This window comes from Lissotriton helveticus, chromosome 3_1 (genome assembly GCF_964261635.1).
Source record: "Lissotriton helveticus chromosome 3_1, aLisHel1.1, whole genome shotgun sequence".
Taxonomy (NCBI): domain Eukaryota; kingdom Metazoa; phylum Chordata; class Amphibia; order Caudata; family Salamandridae; genus Lissotriton; species Lissotriton helveticus.
In genome coordinates this window covers 73,175,588-73,195,089 of record NC_136061.1, presented here as the reverse complement: position 1 = coordinate 73,195,089, position 19,502 = coordinate 73,175,588, and the positions used below count along the sequence as shown (strand labels likewise).

The 19,502-nt window shown below is 47.5% G+C and overlaps 1 protein-coding gene across 2 annotated transcripts in view; it reads right to left on the bottom strand.

Annotated features, from left to right (window-relative positions):
- TNS1 (tensin 1) overlaps nt 1-19,502 on the bottom strand; it is a 1,078,078-nt gene that overhangs the window by 146,648 nt on the left and 911,928 nt on the right. For both annotated transcript variants that reach the window (XM_078679262.1, XM_078679263.1), the window contains one exon: nt 11,566-13,353. In XM_078679262.1, coding sequence (XP_078535388.1) covers nt 11,566-13,353 — 1,788 coding nt within the window. The remainder of the gene's footprint in view (nt 1-11,565; nt 13,354-19,502) is intronic.

Here is a 19,502-nt window from a genome sequence, read left to right as displayed (position 1 = left end):
CCCATCACACCTCCCACTTTCAACGCTTACACCTATTCTCCGTACAGACCGCCCCCTCCCCATCACACCTCCCACTTTCAACGCTTACACCTATTCTCCGTACAGACCACCACCCCATCTTCCATCACACCTCTCGCTTTCAGCGCTTACATCTACTCTCCGTAGACACCACTACACCAATGTCCATCACACCGCTCACTTTCAACGCTTACACCTATTCTCCGTACAGACCACCAGACCATCTTCCAACACACCTCTCACCTCTCACTTTCAACGCTTACACCTATTCTCCGTACAGACCGCCCCCACCCCATTACACCTCTCACTTTCAACGCTTACACCTATTCTCCGTACAGACCGCCCCCCTCCCCATCACACCGCTCACTTTCAACGCTTACACCTATTCTCCGTACAGACCACCAGCCCATCTTCCAACACACCTCTCACCTCTCACTTTCAACGCTTACACCTATTCTCCGTACAGACCGCCCCCCTCCCCATCACACCTCTCACTTTCAACGCTTACACCTATTCTCCTTACAGACCGCCCCCCTCCCTATCACACCTCTCACTTTCAATGCTTACACCTATTCTCCGTACAGACAACAACCCCATCTTCCAACACACCTCTCACCTCTCACTTTTAACGCTTACACCTATTCTCCGTATAGACCACCCCCTCCCCATCACCCCTCTCACTTTCAACGCTTACACCTATTCTCTGTACAGACCGCCCCCCTCCCCATCACACCTCCCACTTTCAACGCTTGCACCTATTCTCCGTACAGACCACCACCCCATCTTCCAACACACCTCTCACTTTCAACGCTTACACCTATTCTCCGTACAGACCGCCCCCCTCCCCATCACACCTCTCACTTTCAACGCTTACACCTATTCTCCGTACAGACCGCCCCCTCCCCATCACACCTCTCACTTTCAACGCTTACACCTATTCTCGGTACAGAGCACCCACTACCCATCACACCTCTCACTTTCAACGCTTACACCTATTCTCCGTACAGACCGCCCCCCTCCCCATCACACCTCTCACTTTTAACGCTTACACCTATTCTCCGTACAGACCACCCACTACCCATCACACCTCCCACTTTCAAAGCTTACACCTATTCTCCGTACAGATCGCCCCCCTCCCCATCACACCTCTCCCTTTCAACGCTTACACCTATTCTCCGTACAGACCACCCACTACCCATCACACCTCCCACTTTCAACGCTTACACCTATTCTCCATACAGACCACCCCCTCCCCATCACACCTCCCACTTTCAACGCTTACACCTATTGTCCGTACAGACCACCACCCCATCTTCCAACACACCTCTCACCTCTCACTTTTAACTCTTACACCTATTCTCCGTACAGACCACCCCCCTCCCCATCACACTTCTCACTTTCAACGCTTACACCTATTCTCCGTACAGACCACCACCCCATCTTCCATCACACCTCTCACTTTCAGCGCTTACATCTACTCTCCGTAGACACCACTACACCAATGTCCATCACACCGCTCACTTTCAACGCTTACACCTATTCTCCGTACAGACCACCAGACCATCTTCCAACACACCTCTCACCTCTCACTTTCAACGCTTACACCTATTCTCCGTACAGACCGCCCCCACCCCATTACACCTCTCACTTTCAACGCTTACACCTATTCTCCGTACAGACCGCCCCCCTCCCCATCACACCGCTCACTTTCAATGCTTACACCTATTCTCTGTACAGACCACCAGCCCATCTTCCAACACACCTCTCACCTCTCACTTTCAACGCTTACACCTATTCTCCGTACAGACCGCCCCCCTCCCCATCACACCTCTCACTTTCAACGCTTACACCTATTCTCCGTACAGACCGCCCCCTCCCCATCACACCTCTCACTTTCAACGCTTACACCTATTCTCCGTACAGACCACCCACTACCCATCACACCTCCCACTTTCAACGCTTACACCTATTCTCCGTACAGACCGCCCCCTCCCCATCACAGCTCCCACTTTCAACGCTTACACCTATTCTCCGTACAGACCACCACCCCATCTTCCAACACACCTCTCACCTCTCACTTTTAACGCTTACACCTATACTCCGTATAGACCACCCCCTCCCCATCACCCCTCTCACTTTCAACGCTTACACCTATTCTCTGTACAGACCGCCCCCCTCCCCATCACACCTCCCACTTTCAACGCTTGCACCTATTCTCCGTACAGACCACCACCCCATCTTCCAACACACCTCTCACCTCTCACTTTCAATGCTTACACCTATTCTCCGTACAGACCGCCCCCCTCCCCATCCCACCTCTCACTTTCAACGCTTACACCTATTCTCCGTACAGACCGCCCCCTCCCCATCACACCTCTCACTTTCAACGCTTACACCTATTCTCCGTACAGAGCACCCACTACCCATCACACCTCTCAATTTCAACGCTTACACCTATTCTCCGTACAGACCGCCCCCTCCCCATCACACCTCTCACTTTTAACGCTTACACCTATTCTCCGTACAGACCACCCACTACCCATCACACCTCCCACTTTCAAAGCTTACACCTATTCTCCGTACAGATCGCCCCCTCCCCATCACACCTCTCCCTTTCAACGCTTACACCTATTCTCCGTACAGACCACCCACTACCCATCACACCTCCCACTTTCAACGCTTACACCTATTCTCCGTACAGACCACCCCCTCCCCATCACACCTCCCACTTTCAACGCTTACACCTATTGTCCGTACAGACCACCACCCCATCTTCCAACACACCTCTCACCTCTCACTTTTAACTCTTACACCTATTCTCCGTACAGACCACCCCCTCCCCATCACACTTCTCACTTTCAACGCTTACACCTATTCTCTGTACAGACTGCCCCCTCCCCATCACACCTCTCACTTTCAATGCTTACTCCTATTCTCCATACAGACCACCCACTACCCATCACCCCTCCCACTTTCAAAGCTTACACCTATTCTCCGTACAGACCGCCCCCTCCCCATCACACCTCTCACTTTCAACGCTTACACCTATTCTCCGTACAGAGCACCCACTACCCATCACACCTCCCACTTTCAACGCTTACACCTATTCTCCGTACAGACCGCCCCCCTCCCATCACACCTCCCACTTTCAATGCTTACACCTATTCTCCGTACAGACCGCCACCCTCCCCATCACACCTCCCACTTTCAACGCTTACACCTATTCTCCGTACAGACCGCCCCCCTCCCCATCACACCTCTCACTTTCAACGCTTACACCTATTCTCCATACAGACCGCCCCCCTCCCCATCACACCTCTCACTTTCAACGCTTACACCTATTCTCCGTACAGACCTCCCCCCTCCCCATCACACCTCCCACTTTCAACGCTTACACCTATTCTCCATACAGACCGCCCCCCTCCCCATCACACCTCTCACTTTCAACGCTTACACCTATTCTCCGTACAGACCACCCACTACCCATCACACCTCCCACTTTCAACGCTTACACCTATTCTCTGTACAGACCACCCACTACCCATCACACCTCCCACTTTCAACGCTTACACCTATTCTCCGTACAGAGCACCCACTACCCATCACACCTCCCACTTTCAACGCTTACACCTATTCTCCGTACAGACCACCCCCTCCCCATCACACCTCCCACTTTCAACGCTTACACCTATTCTCCGTACAGACCGCCCACTACCCATCACACCTCCCACTTTCAACGCTTACACCTATTCTCCGTAGTACAGACCGCCGCCCTCCCCATCACACCTCTCACTTTCAACGCTTACGCCTATTCTCTGTAGAGACCACCCACTACCCATCACACCTCCCACTTTCAACGCTTACACCTATTCTCCGTAGTACAGACCGCCGCCCTCCCCATCACACCTCTCACTTTCAACGCTTACACCTATTCTCCGTACAGACCGCCCACTACCCATCACACCTCCCACTTTCAACGCTTACACCTATTCTCCGTAGTACAGACCGCCGCCCTCCCCATCACACCTCTCACTTTCAATGCTTACACCTATTCTCCGTACAGACCGCCCACTACCCATCACACCTCCCACTTTCAACGCTTACACCTATTCTCCGTACAGACCGCCCCCCTCCCCATCACACCTCTCACTTTCAACGCTTACACCTATTCTCCGTACAGACCACCCCCCTCCCCATCACACCTCTCACTTTCAACGCTTACACCTTTTCTCCATACAGACCGCCCCCCTCCCCATCACACCTCTCACTTTCAACGCTTACACCTATTCTCCGTACAGACCGCCCACTACCCATCACACCTCCCACTTTCAACGCTTACACCTATTCTCCGTACAGACCGCCCACTACCCATTACACCTCCCACTTTCAACGCTTCACCTATTCTCCGTAGTACAGACCGCCGCCCTCTCCATCACACCTCTCACTTTCAACGCTTACGCCTATTCTCTGTAGAGACCACCACCCCCTCCCATCACAACTCTCACTTTTAAACCATCTTATCTTTCAGTCTCTGTAGCACGCTGTTGCCTCAATGTCAACCAAACCCCTCGGCTTTCACGCATCGTAACCTCCTCCAACGTCCATACCATTCTACAGCCCTAATACCCATCGACACTATCTGCTTTCACACATTTCTTCGAGGCCAGGACCACATTTTAAATACATCAGCAAAATCTGCATCACGCAAAATTCATGACTTTTTTCATCACAAGGTTTCACTTCGCTTTTTAGGTCTCGCCTAGACGAAAGCAAAAGCGTAAGCTTTTGCTGTCTAGGGCGAGACAACTTATGTAATCACTTTCGGGGGAATGTGGACTGCAGACTGTCACGAGCGTCTCCTGCCGGAGATTCTATCTCGTGAGCGCGCACGTCGCCGTGCCTCATTTTCCCATTCGCAAACAAAGCCACACTCACGCATGCGCACATACACACACTGCATACACACACGCACCCCCCTTAAACAGACACACGCTGCATACACACACGCACCCCCCCCTTAAACAGACACACGCACGCACGCACAGACACACTCAAACAGACACACGCGCGTACACCCCCACCCTCAACCCCACTCACCGGGCTCCTCTCCCCTTACGCATGGGAAGGCACTGTGCTAGAAGGTGCGCGGTCTGAAATCACCGCCGCCTCCCACAGCGTCATTGTCCCCCGTAAACACCGCCGCAGCCTTCGGGAGCCTCACAAATCCCGAGCGCAGCTCCTCTGACGTCAGACGAGGAGCCGCGCTGGGATTGGTGCCTGTGGGGCCGTTGCCTGGAAACGGAAGTGTCGTCGACGCCGGGCGGGAGGGGCTTCTTCGCTCCTCACCCGGGCAGCGCCTGCAAGGATCTAACACATCACATAATGTCCCCGTGCTTACAAGAAAATAAATATTTCCTTGTGTAATATAACTGTTGCTCGCGTAAAGCGCACCGTTACCTTCGAGTCGAGGTTGCGGTATATAAAACTGCCCCAAAAAAGGTGCACAGACATAATATCGACTCCAAAATATCGTCTGGACAGAATATCGAGTTTTAAATATCGTTTGGAGAAAATATCGACTAGACAGAATATCGACAGCCAAAATATCGTTTTTAAGGTAAGTGAAGTAATATCGACTGTAAATAATATAGACAGTGAAAATATCCAAGTATATAATCTAGATAGTAAAAAATATAGTTTTTTAAATAATATTTAATTATTTATAGTGTGTTTATGTTATAATATGTGTGAAAAGTGTCAATTTTTTTTTTTTTTTTTTTAATTAATTATTTTTTTAATTATTGTGTAATTTAATTCTGTAGCGGGTTGTGGGTTTATAGGGGAATAGGGTGGGAAGTAATTTAATTATAATTAATTAAATATGTAAATTTATTAATTGGTAGTAATAATTAATTAATTGGTAATTAAATAATATATGTTAATTATTTAAAATTTAATTGGTAATTAATTTTATTTAATTGATTAATTGCTAATTATGTCAATTAAAATAATTTATTTTCTCTAGCGGGTTGTGGGTTTATAGGGGAATAGGGTGGGAAGTAATTTAATTATAATTAATTAAATATGTTAATTTAATAATTGGTAGTAATATTTAATTAATTGTTAATTAAAAAATGTTTGTTAATTAATTAAAATGTAATTGGTAATTAATTTTATTTAATTGATTAATTGCTAATTATGTTAAATGAAAGGGGTATTTTTAGGGTTCAGGGTCAGTTTTTAGTTTTTGGGTAAAGGGGTATTTTTAGGGTTCAGGGTCAGTTTTCAGTTTTTGGGTAAAGGGGTATTTTTAGGGTTCAGGGTCAGTTTTTAGTTTTTGGGTAAAGGGGTATTTTTAGGGTTCAGGGTCAGTTTTCAGTTTTTGGGTAAAGGGGTATTTTTAGGGTTCAGGGTCAGTTTTTAGTTTTTGGGTAAAGGGGTATTTTTAGGGTTCAGGGTCAGTTTTCAGTTTTTGGGTAAAGGGGTATTTTTAGGGTTCAGGGTCAGTTTTCAGTTTTTGGGTAAAGGGGTATTTTTAGGGTTCAGGGTCAGTTTTCAGTTTTTGGGTCAAGGGGTATTTTTAGGGTTCAGGGTCAGTTTTCAGTTTTTGGGTAAAGGGGTATTTTTAGGGTTCAGGGTCAGTTTTCAGTTTTTGGGTAAAGGGTTATTTTTAGGGTTCAGGGTCAGTTTTTAGTTTTTGGGTAAAGGGGTATTTTTAGGGTTCAGGGTCAGTTTTGGGTTTTTGGGGTACATATACAATATTGCCTATTATTTAATTAAATGTTGTTACTATATATATATGTTTTAAGAAATATGATTAAAAATATATTTTTTTTTTTACTTTCATTAAATATTTAATTATTAAAAGTTATTTTAAGTATTGTTAATTATATTTTAGTAATTAATTTTTTATATTAATGTAATTAAACATTGTTTTTAGTAAAGTCGATATTTTTTACAACGATATTTTTGTAAACGATATTTTGTAGTCGATATTTTTGTACTTACCTGTTTGTACATACAAACTCGATATTTTTGTAGTAGATATTTTCACCTCGATATTTTGGGTACTCGATATTGTGGTAGTCGATATTCTTTCAGTGATCCCCCAAAAAAACATAATACGCGATGGTGAACGGACTCACTATTCTAGTAAACGTCACACTTTATTTTGCTACGAAAAACATAAACGCAAAAGATAAACGCCGGAAGTCTTCTTGTCTCGACCTAAAACGCCTTTTCTACTCTCGCGAGATATCATTTCCATGGGACGATTTCGCCAGCACAAAAGTCTGCCCCGTGTCCCGGGAACTGCGCTAAGAAAAGCCAGAGAGCTTTGCAGAGCCTGATGGAGCCACCGGCCTGAGGCGGCCATGGAGCCGGGCCTCCCGCTGCTGCTGCTGGGGAGCTGCGGCCTGCTGCTGCTCGCTGCCGGTGAGTCCGGTTTACGGGCCGGGGAGTGGGGTGCTGCTATGTTTAGACTTAAGGGCGCAACAGGGAGATGTCTGCGGAAGCCCCTTCCCGCGCCCGTTGTGTCACCTTACAGCACTCGCAGGAACTTTCGGGCGAGTTTAGAGCTGGAGGGAGCCCCTCACTCACTCGTTGTGCTTCCCGAGGCCACAGCCTTTGTCCCTGAGCCGCGTTGTGCGGCTCTCTGGCATCTGCCTGGCTGCACTGATTACCAAGGGCAACTGCACTCTGTCACGATGAGACCGACATTTAGGGTTTATTACAGCACCTTTAGCATGTACACTTGCCTCGCACCACCTACCCGTGTAAACAGCGCATGCACAGACTGATGGAAAAGTGCATGTATAGAATGCATGTGTACGAACTGCTAATGGGCCATGCATTCAAGTATAGGGTACTAGCCACAGCCGAGTACCTTAATTGTACAGTCCATGCATGCGTGTACAGCTAATACAATATGCACAGACATGTTCAAACGGCAAAAGCTCGTTATTTACAAGCACAGTGTGTCATTTTTCTATGTGATGCATTTACTGACTGAGCTATTAAATGTGCTTGTTGAACCTCCGTTTCACCGCACTGATTGCTCATGCTTTGCGTATGCGCAAGTATCGATTACTGTAACTGTTTGTATACGTACAGCTTGCTACTTCATATTGAACATGCACAGATAACTTTCTCTCTGCTCTTACACTAATGTGCTTGGGGTGGGGGAGACCAGCCCTGTTGTGCATCAGGCTGGGAGGTGAGACATTGGAGGCAATATTTTGTAACTAAAAATACGACAGCTCGCTGGCTGCTAGAGGTGCAGCTATTTTACAGGCTCTATTTACCGCAAGGCGACATTACTGGACATTCCACCTCTTCGAGCCCATTTTACAAAAAGTAATCAAAATGAACATCCACCACCACATCCACCACATCCACCACCACATACACCCCCACCACCACATCCACCAACACCACATCCAGCACATCCACCACATTCAGCACATCCGCCACTACCAAATCCACCACCACAACATCCACCTCCACATCCACCACATCCACCTCCACCACCACATCCACCACCACCACCAAATCCACCACCACCACCACCACCACATCCAGCACATACACCACATCCAGCACAGCCACCACCACATCCAGCACAGCCACCACCACATCCATCACCACCACATCCACCACCACCACATACACCACCACAACATCCACCACCACATCCACCATCACCAGCACATCCACCATCACCAGCACATCCACCATCACCAGCACATCCACCATCACCAGCACATCCACCATCACCAGCACATCCACCATCACCACATTCACCACATCCACCGCCACCACATCCACCACCACCACATTCATGTGTGTGTGTGTGTGTGGCTCTGTGTGTGTGTGTGTGTGGGTGCAAATGCAATAGGTCTGACATTTACGAGAGATTAAGCTATTGGCACTGTAAATGACAATGACATTTATTTATCTGAATTCAAAACCAACACATAAATAAAAAAGTTGTCATTACAATGCCAATAGCTCTAACTTTTGCAAAGGCGAGACCGTTGCATTGTAAAGGCTTGTTTAAAGCAAGCGAGTACCAAGGTCAAACAAATCACTGGAGATGCTACTGATAGACTAGACTGAGTCTCACAGGAAATGTCTCGCAGAGGGACATTTTCTGAAGTTTTTACACAAGGTGCGTGCTTCCTTGAAAAAATACTGGGATCTGTCAGACAACCACATTTCTGAAACCATCATTTTGAGTACTTCTCTGAATTTCTTCACAGAATTTCATATTTCATTACAATAATTACCCAATGTCGCACACTCCTGCCCGCAAATGTCTAACACAGAATGTGCCCTAATACCCTTTTACCCCATCACTTCTCATATATCTCGGCATGCTCCAATCTACTGATAAGTGCAGGTAATTAAATATTAAACATATAAAACAGCTGTTCCATAACCAGTCTTCAAACCCCTCACTCCTCAATCACACAGCTAACCATAACACCCAGCTATTCATTCAACAAAGTGACTACTTTCCTCACACCCTGCAGTCACTGTTGCACACACCTGTCCAATTATTCACCAGACTTTTCAATACTACCACACCTCAGCCTTTTCGCAGCACTACATCACAGCACCACATTTCAGGGCCAGGAAGTCATCAAACCAGTTGCTTCTTCCACATTTACAATGTGACCATGACATTACATTGGCGATGCTTTCTCGGTGAGACCAGGTCACCCATACACTTCTACCAGACGTAGGAATACGTTATTCCCCATTTCCCATTACACTGCTGTCCGCATCCTTCACACAACACTGCTTGCTGACTATTTAGGTTGAGCTGCTTCTCTTATCCTTCCTTAACTATTACCTCTTCCCTACAATTACCCAGCATCCCGTCTGCCAGGGTGTAGCGCAGCGGCCTAGATGTCAGTCGTCCTCCTGTCCTCCTGGGACTGTCCTTCCAACCACTAGTTACACGGTTCATGAAAGCAGGTGCAAGAACCGAAGAAAACATGGCAACAAGACTGTTGACATCTGTATTGTCCACTCCCTGTCCCTCTCTCACCGCCTTAGCAGCAAATAAGAGGTGATTTAGAGGACGAAGGAGGGCGGGTGGTGAACCCCATGATGTCTTAGAGGTCCATTTCTCCTAAACCAGCCCTTTAATTAACCTGACGTCTATGTCGCTAGTTTTAGGTAGGGCTCTCGGTTTATGTTTAGTTTTCTTTATTTCTACATTCCGTCTCTATTTATCCATATTTTTACATTTTGCTAATGTGATTTGTAATTTTTCTATACTTATTTTGGGTTATGTGAAAACATTTAGTTGAAACTAGTATATTTCTGCATTTATGTACCCAATAAATGGGCATTCATCTTTGCACGCCTTCTAGGTTTCAATGATAAGAACACCCACAGATGATACCTCAATGCCCGTTTACGAAAATATAAACATTTTGGTATCAAGATTGTGCATAGCTACTGTTTTTTAAGCCTCTTCACTAAAATTCATTTATTTTTTAGCCCCTTTCATGTCAATCCGCATAGCTATTGGGCAACCAGTCATGACTGAGTCGGTTAACATTTAGAATCACTCCCCAAAAAATCCTATTCCGGTTTTAACCATATTCAAAAGTAAATACAAACAGGACAATGCATGGTTTTCAGTGTGTATTTATCTGCAAAAATCTGTAGAAATCAAAAAGAGGGAGCCTCAGTTGTAAGTCACATACCACAAGTCCTTCTCTTCTGTTTACTATGTAGCTTTGAAATTACCTGACCCTAGAGGTCCAACCCCATAACAGCCCAAACAAACCCGTTCCTATTACCCTTTTCTGCCCACTTAGTTGTTCCACTCATGCACATCACCTTGAAGTGTGTAGACACAACAGACCCATAGCTTGTTTATTGTCTTAATGTGTCTCCCAGTGCACAATCCCCCAGAGAACATCTGCACATCGCTGTGCAAACAATAAATGGCTACAAGCCCACAAAAGGTGTTAACTGTATGTGCCCTACCTACTACCACTGTTGCGATAAAAACAGACAATATACTGCAATAGTGGTAATGGGGTCAATATAGCACAAGGTGAGAGACATGATCTCATTGGGGAGGGTCCCTTCAGAAACATGGTCATTAAGAATGTTACATTCTGCAGACGAATAGAATGGAGCAAATCAGTAGAAAGGGCTGTAATTTTAGATATTTAAAGAAAAATGTGTACATAGGTTAAATTCCTATTGAGCTGGTTACATTTTGTGAGGGTAACAAACTACAGAACATGACAACGACACAAAGCTTCGCATCTGCATGAAAATCCTATGAAAATGTTTTCTGCAGCACATTTTGGGTCAAATTTACAGTATGGCTGATGAGTACTCTGTCACAAATGTGACTGACATCTCGACCTCCTTATTACAAGTGCTATAGGATATAATGTACTAGTAGTAAGATGTTCCCATCACCCAACTCCACATTTCCATACTTGAGGTAGCACAGCATGGTTGAAAATATAGAGTGTGACCAAGAGACTCCCCTCAGACACCCATGAGCCATACCTGCCACTCGATGTGCCACGATGCCCTCCAGATGGTAGTTGTCGTCTTCGGGCTCTTTCGATGGAGCTTCCACCGCATCAGGACCAGTCTGTGGAAACTGGGCTTGAGCGTGAAGGGTGGGGGAAGGCGAGGAATTAATGATGGATTGCTGGAGTCCTGCAGGGGTGTACATCGTTGCCGGGGGCAAGGGAGACGAGGACGGTGGGGTTTGACCAAAGCTGTAGCTCCTCACCGGGGCGGCGACAGTGTGCTGTTGGGTTGGGTAGCTGTACGGTGAGTAGGATCCCCCTGTTTCGGACTCTCTGTAGTCCTGAATGATGGGCTCTGGTTCTCCCAGGCTTCTGGTGGTCTGCCCCATAGTCCGGAGCGTGTATGATTTGGGGGCCGCCTGGTCTGGAGTCCCAATGGACTGGGCAGGTGAAGTGCTGTAGTTCTGCATTGGACTCGGAGGGGAGGCTACATACACATTGCTCGGTCTCTGCTGTGCCGCTTGCGGAGTGGGTTGACTATAGATGTGTAGGGCTGGCTGGGCAGAGAGTGACGTAGCCACTGGCATGTGCTTTTCCTCCCTGGTGGCTGCTGGGACACTCTGAGACTTGTGCATCTGCGAGAAGGACGGATCGAGGTCAAGCATCAACATGTTAAGTGCTTCGATCGACTGCTCGATCTCCTGTTGGGAGGCAGTCTGGGGGAACTCGGGGATGCTCTGACTCTGAGACATGGTCGGCGCTGTACTCAGCAGCGGGCTCGGACTGGGACTTTGGCTCTCAATAGACCTATCTTGGCGGGAAGAGGGCCTGCTGCCTGTGCCCACGCCACCCTGCCAAGAATTGAGTCCCCGCTGCACAGCGTCGCGGCTACTACCACTTCGTGCTGGTGCCTGGGGCAGCAATGGAGGAACCTGCTCAAACATGGCAGGCTCCGGCGCCGAGAAGGACTGGGAGCGGTACATCCCATTGGGGTCAAAGTAATATAAGTGCTGCTGCATAGAAGCTTGCTGCGGAAGTTGCCCCCAGCTGGGTGCCTGGTAGTTTCCCTGGTATGTTGTGAGGTTCTCCTGGGCAGACATGGAAGGTCTCATTGGGCCACCTGCCTCTTGACTGTGCCGAGGGGACATGTTCCTCAAGGTGTTCTGGTTACTGTAATGGTATCCACCATTAATGATCGCCTCGGCGTCATAAAGCCGATCCTTGTGCAACTTATCCATCCCATTGAAACTGGACGTGCCATTGTGCAATGAAGACATGTTCTCCAACCTGTGCGGCTCCTGATAGCTCAGCTCGTTCATGTGGTTGGTGCCATCAAACGAGGACAGCGTGCCCAGGCTGCCAACACTGTGCATGTCCTGGTTGGGCAGGTCATCGTCCAAGATGTCCGTTTCCCTCTCAGCTGGGACCATGGTGGTGCCACCATTCATGTGTACTTGTGCCGGTACCACATGAAGCACTGCTCCCACGCCGGCTGACCCGGCATTATGGTTATGCATCTGCGCCTCTGTCTCCAAGCCAAACCCGCTCAGGAGTCGCTCAAGTTCTCGCTTCTCCTCTGGGGTCAAGATTTGGTTGGCGGCTGCGATGGCCGCTTGTTCATCGGTCTTGTCGGTCTTGGTGGAAGCGGTGGAGTTGCCTGAGTCGCTGCTCACAGACAGCGTGTGCTCAATGTGGTTGGGTGTGGCGGAGAGCGGGATGCCGTTGGCGTTGACGGTCGTGGTGCTGCCGTGGGTGGAGTCTTTCTTCTTCACCTTGGCGTACAGACTGCCGTCCAGCGGTCCTTGGGTATGCACAACTTCTGCGGAGAGAGGAAACAGCGGAACATTAGACGCGCTCTTTCTACTGGCAAGAAGGGCAGGCTAAAAGCATCCATTAATCATCAGCAATATTAATAACTTATGTGTTTAGCAATGCTTATCAACAGCTTGAGACGAAAACATCACAGCACTGCCAAGCCTGAATGCCTTTCGAAATTAGCCACTAAGCATCATTTTGATCCAAGACTACCCCCCCCCCCCACACCCTTCCGTCTCTCCTTCGCCTCCCCTGGGCAATGACTGTGCTCAAAAAAGCTTCTTTGCTTAGGTGCAAAGTGCAAATTAATCTTCTCCAATGTTCCGGCACATGAGATGTTACCACGATGTCAGGCGCAAATGGCCAATGAGGCTGGCAAGTGGCTGTGATTGGTGGACCCGCGTCAAAGCTAATGATCATTTTGGAAGGAGACGCACAGTAGGCTTCAAAGTTACATTAATTATTTACTGGAAAGCAAAATCTATTCCTCACAGTAGGATAACATTTATGGCTGTCAAGAGATTACGTTTACCTAGAGCATCAATGTGGCTAATAGACAAAGAGAAGAAGGGTAAGGAGACGCTTTACTGAAGGAATATACCTTTAAATATGGAATCCAGCAGAGAAGACAGACACAGCTCGGTCTGCCTCACACTGACACTGGTCAGTGAGAGAAGGTGGTTCCCTCAGGATCTAGAGGTGTGAAGGTTGCGTAAGATCTGGACTCTCTAAAGTCTGTGGGGATTAATTACAATAGCTTTTTCATCCAGTCTGGATGGCTCAGTAGCACACACGGTTCATATGTTTCGGCATTTTCACATTTCGACCATTTACGAACTTCACAGGGTCTTCACCAGATCTGGTGTTGACGAACACTGAGCGAAAAACCCTTAGGGACCAAAGAATTGTGGCTGGTTAGTAGCCCTTGTGGATGAAGAGCAGCTGTAATCAGGTCAAACTCCATCTACGGTACACGCAGAAGCCCTGGAAGGCACTACAGCCTCTTGCAGTAGCAACATCTACGAAGAAAAAATTGGTTGGAAGACTACAACCAACTGTGAGAAGTCACATCAACGAGAGCATGCCTCACGCTACATGGGAGTTACAAGCACATGCGTGTGAGTGTGGATGCGATAAGGTGTCATGACAGACAGGGAGGATGCAAGATTTATTCTACTGTAGATAAGCATACGCTCTACAAATCACTAGATCCCAAGTGAACCATGCTCTTACGCTGATATATTGCCCTGGTTCCTGGGGTTACTGGGCTAGTCCCTCCTTTTAGACTAACACACCAAAATATAGGAAAAACCATTGTCTCTAATGCAAGCTTGTGGAACATTCTGCTTGGATAACCCCATTTCAGCATTCCAACAGGGTGTGAACAACCTATTGTTTAATTATTAACACTGTGATAGCCTAAAAAAAACTCACTAAAAAGTGGAAAAAAGAATCACCTTAATAGTTTGCCTGCTATTTTTTCCACCAGTAGCCCTAAGAGCCATCGCAAAGGAGAGGCCAGAATCATGGAGGGCATAGTAAACCATAGAGTGATTTAAAGAAAACTGCACGCTGGGAGGCAATGGGGAGAGTAAAGATGTCGGGACATGTGATCTCATTTCATCAGGATGCAGGCAGTCATGTTTTTACAATGCATTGCTTCCTTTTGATGGCAGAGGTGCAAATACTCAGGCAGAGAGCATTGCGAGAATGAAGACACGATTACCAGTGGCGGCTCCTCCGCTATGGCGGAGCAGCGTTGCCCCACTGGTGTTCAGCAGTGCAACATAAAGAAAACATAAAATGATAATTACTTTTTTGAGTTATTGTCATTTTATGTTTCTGTGCTGCTTTGCAGGAAGGTGGGTGGGCGGGGCTGCTGTGCTCTCGGAGCAGGGAAGGGGAGGAGTGGTTTGCCCACTCTTAAGTGTACAGGACTGATTGGCCTACCCTCTCGGGCCACCCAAAACAGTCATGCACACTTTCCCTGTTCTCAATGCAGGCTGCATGACAGCTTGCATGAAGAACATGCCCAGACCCCCATTCCCTGAACTAGGACGCTCAGACCAATCACAACGCTGCATTGCAGCATTGTCATTGGTCAAGGGAGCCTCGCTGTGCTGTGCTTCCTGTTTCTCGAGTCAAGACAAGGAGAGCAGGAGCATAGATGTGAGACATGGCAACAAGGTGATTATTTCTTTTTTTACATTGCACACAAGCCTCCCACCCCCCATAAGCCCTTTTACTCTCCCTCCTCCTTCTCTGTTGCCCTACCACCTGCGAGCTATGCCAGCCGCCAGTGACGATTACTGTAGAGACTTGGCGAGAACCCCGTCCCAATGCTTCCAGTGGTTTAAGTGCAACAGTCACTAGATCAACAAACAAACAACATTACCTAACTTTGTATATTTTAAAGCCACTAAAAGGAGTATTACTTAGATGCAGTGAGGCCGTTTTTGAAAACTGCATAAAGAACCACGAACTTGGAAGCACAGGGCACGGTCATTAACCACTACCGCGCTACCGCGTTTTCCCGCTGTGCGCTGGAATTTCAAAAATGCGCTGTTTATGACAAAGCCAGCTCGTCATCCGCGTAGCACAGCTAAGGCCCATGACGAGCTGGCTTTGTCATTAGCGCGGAAGGGGTTAAAGATTCCTGGTGGCCTGGAGAAATGTTGGCGAGCCACTAAGCAGAGCAGATCACAAACAGCCTTCAGCAATTATCACCAGCACATAAAGGAAGCCGAGAAAGCAGCCATCGTGACCCGCATCGACTCCGCGGCTAAACACACAAAGTAACTCTTCTAAATAGTCTCCAACCCGACAGCCATAGAAAACACCATCCACCACTCCCAGGAACTCTGCAACGCCCTCTCAGACTACTTCCACAGTGAGATCACCAACATCTATAACAATTTCAACCTCCAACCCACCACCCTCAAACACAATGTCCTCAACCAACCAGCGAACACCAGCCAAACCATCACAATCTGACCACCTCAGCCATCATGTCTTCCATTCACTCCGAGGCACCCATTGACCCCTGCCCCCACCACCTCTCTCTACAACCTCGCAAAGCACCCAATCAGCATGCAACTCACCAGATTCCTCAACACCTCCATCTCCACAGCAACTTCCCCAGACAGCTGGAAACACACAGACATTAGACCCCTCCTAAACAATGCCTCAGTCAACCCCAGCGATCCTAAAAATAATTGTCCGATCTCCCTTCTACTTGAGAAAGCCATCGACTAGCAGCTCACCGAATTCCTGGAACAAAACCACCTTGTGGACCCTCAAAATCAGGATTTCGTGCCAAAAACAGAACTGAGACCGAGTTGATTGCTGCCACAGACAGCATCAGAAGCACTCGTCGACCATGGAGAAACTATCGGCCTGATCCTCCTCGACCTCTTCAGGGTATTTAGCACTGTCTCTCACACCCTCATCAACAGTTTCCACAACATAGGCATACAGCAAGACACCCTCGAGTGCATCGCCTCCTTCCTTACAGGATGCACAGGATGCACACAGAGCTGCCAACTGCCTCCCTTCGCCTCCACACCCAAAAACATCATATGCGGCATACCACAAGGTTCATCCCTCAGCCCCACTCTGTTCAACATCTACACGACCCCCCCTCGCAGACATCGTCAGAACTCACAAACTTAACATAATCTCCTACGCAGATGACATTCATCTGATCATCTGGCTGACTGAGGACCCCTCGAACACCAAAATCAACGTCTGCAACGCCATGACCAACAAAATCAAATGAAATAGAGACAACTGCCTCCAACCCAACTCCAACAAAACTGAAGTACTGATGTTCTGGAAGAACACCTCCACCTGGAACCACAGCTGGTGGCCAGCAGATCTTGAATCCACACCCACGCCGACCGTCAAGGCACACAACCTCGCCATCATCCTCGACAGCCAACTGACCATGAAACAACAAGTCAATGCAATTACCTCCTCTTGCTTACACACACTTCGCATGCTCTGCAGAATTTGCAGATGGATTCCAACCAAGACCAGAAAGACCATCAGTTAGGCCCTCGTCACCAGCCGCCTCGACTAAGGCAATGCCATCCACACCGGCATCGCCACCCAGCTCTTCAGAAGACTCCAGACCATACATGACTCGGCCTGGAATCCCCCAAACGAACCCACATCGTCCCCCACCTGAGAGACCTCCACTGGCTCCCCATCCTGAAGAGATGACAGTTCAGGATCCTCACGCACACCTACAAAGTCATCCACTACCTAGGGCAGGCCTACACCAACCATCGACTGAACTACATCCTACCCCCTAGACACCTGCGCTCCTCTTGACACGTCTTTGCACACACTCCCCGCAGCGGTGGCTGCTCCTACTCCATTCATCAATGCCAAGGCCAGGACCAACATTACCCTCCACCTCTGTACAACCTCCTCACTGGCAGTCTTTAGAAAGAGACTCAAGACCTGGCTCTTCGACAGAGACACCTAGTGGTGACGATGTTGCGCTTTACAAATGCTGTTTGATTGATTGAATTATTGATTGGTGTAAATTAAGACTTGGTTGTCAGCATCTCACGATTTAAAGTATCAGTCTTGTACCATATTTACAGGAGCAAATTTGATGGGAGCTGGAGCATGTTTTAGATGCGCAAGCGAAAATAAGTAACAGAAAGATGTGGACAAGTGGTCTTGGAGATGCACTAGTCATCGGCTGTGCATCAGCGGAAGAATTTATGAATATGATAGAACAGGTGTATTGTCATAATTTCAAAACCTAAAATATCTAAAGCAATACTGAGGGCGTGCACTTGGCATCTTTCTCGATTTAAAGGAAGTGGCTAATTCTACCATCAGGCACTTGCCCCAAAATCCACAAGCCCTTGAGTGAGAATGGAAATTAACCCAGCTCTGTGGAAAAATGTGTCCCTAAAGATCATATCCAAACAGCATTTCAAATAACCGTCAAAAAATAAGGACTGACCCAAAAAGGGCTCGAAATCAATCAATTTGAAAAACATTAAGGTTTATTAAAATATTAAACTGCAATACTCAAAGCAAACATATAGTAAATCAAAATAAATCAGCATACGGCTTAGAAATCATTTGCCATAAAGGCTCTCAGCATTTAAATAGATGCAGCATGAGCAAAGTCTGGAAATAGACTAAGTCCAAAGTGCGCAGAAAATCAATCAGTAGGATGTCGGGCAGCATCCCATTAGGTACAGAAAAGTGTCATTAACCCCTTCACTGCGGCGGCTATTCCGCCGCAGTGCTAAGGGGGCGGGGCGGCCGCGCGGCGGGCTGGTGACGGAACCGCTCCGTCCCCAGCCGCAGTTGCGCTGTGCTCATGACGGAGCGGTTCCGTCACGGCCCCGCAAGCTCAATGGAACGCTCAGCGCAGGTGCAGAATCCGTGCCGCGCAGGCGTGCCGAGCGGGCCGTGACGGAACCGCTCCGTCCTTCAGCACAGCGCGACTGCAGCTGATGACGGAGTGGTTCCGTCACCAGCAGGGGAGGGGTTAAAGATCTTCAGAACCAGGGCTTTTATGAGGAATTTCACAATTGAAACTAGAGTCAGCATAAAGTGAACAAATGTATCAACACATCATCGAATCCCATTACAGCATAATAAAACATCATAGAATACCACCACCTTGTCACCAGCCGCCTAAATGTATAATAATATGCTCCAAGAAACTCAATGGAGACGAGGACTAATTAAGGCGTAGTCTGGCTCTGCCAGGAAAACATATTTCTGTACATCACAACATTATCATTTCAATTGCAAAGGGATCATATTAAGCAGAAAACATGCTTTTTTTTCATCAGAAAATAGCTACAACACAAGTGACTTGTTATTCATAACTGTGGTGATCTCTATGGAGTGCACTGCAAACTGAATTAATGGTAAGTTGCTGTGTTTGCCCAGCTCAATGCTATCGATTTCATTGTCCTTGAACTAAGGCTATTGGTAAGGTCTGTATCCAAGTGAATTAAGATAAACGATTGAGGTGAGTGGAATTTAAGTAATTTGCGTGAAATTTTAGGAAAATTAAGCAAATCCATGTAAAATTGGCATTTGGTACTATATGTTAGCATGAAATGCGTAAAAATACACCAAAAAACACAAGCCTTGCTAACAGCATCTCTC